Source organism: Fulmarus glacialis, unplaced genomic scaffold (assembly GCF_000690835.1).
Source record: "Fulmarus glacialis isolate BGI_N327 unplaced genomic scaffold, ASM69083v1 scaffold24441, whole genome shotgun sequence".
Classification (NCBI taxonomy): Eukaryota; Metazoa; Chordata; class Aves; order Procellariiformes; family Procellariidae; genus Fulmarus; species Fulmarus glacialis.
This window is the reverse complement of record NW_009195016.1, coordinates 5,768-10,949: the sequence shown is the minus strand read 5'-3', so window position 1 is coordinate 10,949 and position 5,182 is coordinate 5,768. Positions and strand designations below refer to the sequence as shown.

General features: G+C 45.8%; 1 protein-coding gene across 1 annotated transcript; it reads left to right on the top strand.

Annotated features, from left to right (window-relative positions):
• Positions 1-504: 504 nt before the first annotated feature.
• TMEM53 (transmembrane protein 53) lies at positions 505-3,278 on the top strand. Its single transcript, XM_009587972.1, has 2 exons — positions 505-613; positions 2,465-3,278. Exon 2 carries the CDS (start codon positions 2,501-2,503, stop codon positions 3,125-3,127), a length of 627 nt encoding a protein of 208 aa, XP_009586267.1. The 5' UTR covers positions 505-613; positions 2,465-2,500; the 3' UTR covers positions 3,128-3,278.
• Positions 3,279-5,182: the final 1,904 nt, after the last annotated feature.

The window sequence follows — 5,182 nt, the reverse complement described above, 5'->3', positions numbered from 1 at the left end:
GGCGGGCCCGGGGGACCCCAATGACAGGAGGGACTGGGGGACCCCTGAGGGTGGAGGGCGGGGCCGGGGCCTGGGGGACCCCTCAGGGCACGGGGTGAGGGAGCCGTGGAGACGCTTGTGCCGTACCAGGTGTCTGTTAGTTCCTGGAGGGCAGGGCAGGACACTTCCCTTCCTCCCTGGAAGTGGGCAGCAGTCTCTGATGCCTCCCCAGCTCCCGGGAGGCGTGAGGAGGGGGTCTCTGCCCCCCGTAGCGATCTGCACCCTGCTGGCTTTGTGTCAGTGGAGAGCTTTGGGAAGCTGCAGGGATTGAAACTGTGCTGCCCTACTGAGCACACCCACATAGTGAAACTGGGACGAGGCAGTGTTCATAACTGACTGAGAAATTAAGCTAATACCCGCTTCACCATTACCTTTAAACAGTATTAACCAGGCAAGTTGCCATAAGTTCTGATTCTGGTAGACTGGAGGACAATTATTTTAAAACTTGTGATTTGTTTCAGAGAGCAGTACAGAGGGAGGGCATGCAGATGGTCAGCCTGTGGTGATCCTTCTAGGTTGGACAGGCTGCCAGGACAAATACCTGGCCAAATACAGTGCAATCTACAGTCAGAAGGTGAGTAGCTTATTTATATTTTCATGACACTGTCATACAGCTCTCTGAGAAATGTCTCTTTTCTGCATGTTGGTAAAAATCGCTCTAAAGCGCCGCTCAGTCTTAAGAGTCATTGGGAGTGAGTGGTGAGTTCTCTTGTCATTGAAAGCTCCTTGTCTCTAGGAGCCCAGGCAGTGTTATCTAACAATTGCTGATGTCATCTTTGTGCGCACAGCTGAGACAAAAATACTTCCTTGGAGAAACTTTCTGCTGTTGTGTGAATCACTGGAGTATTTTAAGGCTTTTAAAGTTGTGAGATTATTCAGGAATGACATGAAACTAACTGTGTTAGTTTTCCAAACAGGTAAACATGCGGGGAAGGTTTATACGTTTACTGCTTGCTAATAGGCCACACCACAGACTTGGCGAGGCCAGGCTGAGGACTGATGAAGCATGTCAGCATCTGTCATTCCTTCGGCTTTTCCTTCCTGTGAAGATGATTCATCTAAATGTTGTAATCCAAATTCATTTTATCCTGACTTGTGAAACAGATATCCTATGATAGTCACACCTGCTCACTAGGAACTCCTTGTGTTTGAACTAGAGAGGTCTGATTGCTGGTTCCCTAATACTGTATTTTACTGGAATGACCCCAGCTTGTAGTATGGGGACCCAGTGAAACATTAGACTACTTTTTTTTTATTTTTTTTTTGGTCAGTATACAAGGATCTTGTATTTATCCAAATCTGTTTCAGCTATAGGTGGCAAAGTTTGTACATTAACAAGTCTGTTGTTAATGTGTAATCCAGTGCAAGAGTCATGAATTGGCTTGTTCTAGTGAAGAATTAATTGTTAAGTGACTGTTGTGACTAAGAGATGCTGCTGAGCAGATGAGGAGTGCATTACATGGCAGCATGCCAACTTTTTTGAAAATACTTTTCTATCAGAAAGATGATAGGAATGGGAAAGGAGAGAAAGCTTTTCTTAGCTCCTTAATGAGGAAGTGGCCGCAATCATGGCAAGACGATATAGAAGACTTTGATTTAAGAACTTGATATCCTCTTCTTCCTCATTCACTGTTTAGGGAGCTCTGGGCGGGAGGGCTATCTTGGTGGCTTTGCCTTGTGTTTGTCAGTGTGTAACATCAGTGAGTTTAGGTGATAGAAAAGATCTAAAGCATTTATAAATGTAGTTCCATCTGCTCTATTTAGAAACTCCTCCAAGATCCTGTTTCCCAATCTACACCTAAAGGTAAGGCCTTAACTGTAAAGGCAATTGCTCAGGCGTTCTGAATCTCTGAACCAGTGCTCTTCACTTGCACAGCTGGAGCGTTTCAGAAAGACTTATGAAAATCATGTCAGTGTTGATTGTAGGTGAGTCTCAGAGACAGCTACAAACAAGTACTACCCAAGGACAGGAAAAAGTTTCTCCTCCTTCTTACGCTTGTTTCCATGTTGTGAACTAGATGTGTACCAGAGCAGGCCGTTCTTACCAAAATGGTTGATACTGAAGGTTTGTGAATCAGGGAGATGGTTTTCTCTTCCTGGGTCAAGACTTACACTCATAAAAGCTTGGGTGGCAATGTCCCCAGGGGCTGTGCCAGTTAGCACAAGATTTGAAAGGATCTCAAACATTGTCAAATCCAGGCCTCTGCTACTGCAGAAACCTTTTCATAATACTGTGTGCTGTTATGATTAATATAATCCTGTTCACGTTGGTGCCTTGCTACTAATACTAAAGACTTTCTTCTGGCCCTGTAGTTTCTGTTGGAAACCTGTCCCAAATTTTCATGTTCTTTGTACTGATGCTTGCCTACTCCATGTAATTTACAGCACAGCCTAAATGTGTGGGGTCTCTTTCTGTTCTTCTTAGGGGTGCACTGTCATCCGCTACACGGCTCCATGGAGGATGGTATTCTTCTCTGAGACCTTTGGCATCAGATCCCTCCAGACCCCAGCCAGGCGACTCCTGGAGCTGCTCTTTGACTACAGCGTTGAAAACAGACCGGTTCTTTTTCATGTTTTTAGCAATGGTGGTGTCATGCTGTACCGTTACATCATTGAGGCGCTCCACACTCACAAGCCATTTAAGAACCTCAAAGTAGCAGGCACCATTTTTGATAGTGCCCCTGGCAGAAGAAACTTGAGAGGAGCCCTTCGTGCCTTGGCAACTGTCTTGGTATCCACGAATGTGCTGATCAAGTATTTCCTCCTCTTTGCTTTTGCTACTACAGCTGTCGTGCTGCGGATCTTGCTGTACCCATTGACCCGCTTCATCCATGAGAGCCATTACGATGCCCTGCTGAAAGCGCCCTCGCGGTGGCCTGAGCTTTACCTCTATTCCCAAGCCGATGCCATCATCAAGGCCAGCGAAGTTAAGCACATGGCTGATGCCCGGCAGCACCTCGGTGTCTCTGTGAAAGCTGTAGACTTCTCGGATTCGGCTCACGTCAGCCATATGCGGGTGTATCCCACCTATTACAGCACCCTCTGTACGACTTTCCTGTCTGACTGTGTCAGGGGCTCACCTCGTTAGTGGTGTAATGACCTCCAATGTTTGCCTCTGCTTTGCTCAGCTTGTATGGGAAATGTCACCCCCTTTGCCTTTGTGTTTTCGAAGGGAGGAAAGTAGAGACTTCTTAGCCTTTTTTTTTTTTTGTTGTCCCCCACCATCTACAAGTTTGAAAGCCTCCGGGCTGGCCTTTGGGCCAGCCATGTTATGGCAGAAAGTAGATATGGATTAATTTAAAGTACTGAAGGTGAAATCCTAGCATGGTTGAAGTTGATGTGCTTTACCGAGGTGCCATGGAGCAGAATTTCACATGGAGTGTTACTTGTTTCTTCCTGTCTCATGTTGTTCTCTGCTTTCCATGTTGTCTCTTTGTCCCCGATGTCCAGTGTGCATGTTCTGTTGCCTTGTACTGATTTTACAATACAGCTCTTCAACGTCTTTGTTGTTTTTTTCCTCTCTGCCATTTCTTTTATCTTGCAGTGAGCAAACAGAAGCAGCTGTGCAGGACTTCTCTCTTCTCTCAGTGCATCCCAGCTCTTGTTATACTCCCTGCTGAAGATCAGGCCCAGAAGCCAAGTGTAAGACCTCGAAAAGGCTTGTGCAGGGCAGTATGACCAGACTGTCATCTGGTTCCATTAAATAGCCGAGATAGATGGAACAGTCAAAGCTCTGATCCTTGGTGGGAGCTCAAATGTTTGTGATAACTTTTGTGTTCTTCAACCAAAAGTTTTAAGTTAACCTTTTTGAATGTGTCTTGTGTTTTGTTTCTCTTCCCTCCAGTCTTTTGTGTGTTCTCCCAAGTAGTTTTGCTTTCTGGGAGAAGTGCTCATTTATTATTGTGTGTCTTTGAGCAGCCTATATTGTGTATCTGGAAATGCAGGGAAACTGGCACAGCTGTAACCCAAAAGACCTCAGAAATAGAAAGGTGGAACTGCAGAGAAAAATGAAACTGTCTCTTGGAGCTGTGATTTATACTGGGTGTTTCTTAAATCACTTCCAGCCCACAAATGACCATGAAATTCAATGTTTTTCCCCATAATGTTCTCCTCAGATGATCAGTCTTTGCTGACCGTGCAGCATGTACTAGTAATAGAAGAAATTAATTTCTTCCACCTAGTGAAAAAGTAGCTCATTGCACTGCACTTCAGCCATGTTTCGTTCTGGGTTTTGTTGTTTATTTTGGGGAGAAGCGGGGATTAAGACGGAGGAGAGCCTGCTAATAACATGTTTACACCATGTCACAGCATTGCAAGCTAATTAATAATGTGGTGGACAGGATTAGCTGACTTTATATCCCTAGTCAAAGTTGCTGGGAACAGGCTCTGGAGGGCTGTGGGCGTGTTTGAACAAGGGGCTGCCCTCAAGGGGTAGGAACATAAAAAGCACAAAGATTTTTACAGATGTTTGCTGCCTGTGGGCTACTGTGCTTGTCTCGCCCACCCTTGGGGTGCTGTCATCCACAATTACAAACCACTTGCCGTTCTGAATTGAAACACAGAGAGGGAGGTCTCTTGGGAAGCACTAACATCATTTGGAAGTTTAAAACGAGAACTGTAACACCTCACAGAAGTGGAAACACAGGGTGAGTTGTGGTCAGTGGCCAGAACAACTGTTTATAGCAGGCCAGTGTGGCAACGCTTATTTAAAGCAAAGAATAACCCCACATCGGGTGTGGTTTTAAGGGGTGGACTGGGGTGTATAGGATAGGTGGGAATTAACTGAAAAGGGGCTGATGGCCTGGTTTGTCTTCATTCTTTTTTAAAGCGAAGACTGGCTCCAGGCACAGGAGCCCTTGTTGCTCAGGGTCCGGTCTTCTGTAGGTGTGATCCCAGTTTCAGCTTCCACTGTGAAGATGAGCTGTGAGGGCTACTCTGGGTAAGATAGCCCTCATGCTGGTTTCTACAGCTTCAGTATTTACAGAACAGTTAAACACTCCATAATACACGCCTCTGAATTAATACAGTTGTGCTGGGCTGGGAATCTGCTGTTCCTGTTTATTGCTGTGGACGTTGAACTTCTGTTAAAGGACTTGGGCTGTTGCGGAGTGTGGCTGGCAGGAGCTGGAGCTAAACCCTCTGT

Coding starts and splice junctions, on each gene's coding strand:
- TMEM53 (XM_009587972.1), top strand. CDS start 2,501: ATGGTATTCTTCTCTGAGACCTTTGGCATCAGATCCCTCCAGACCCCA.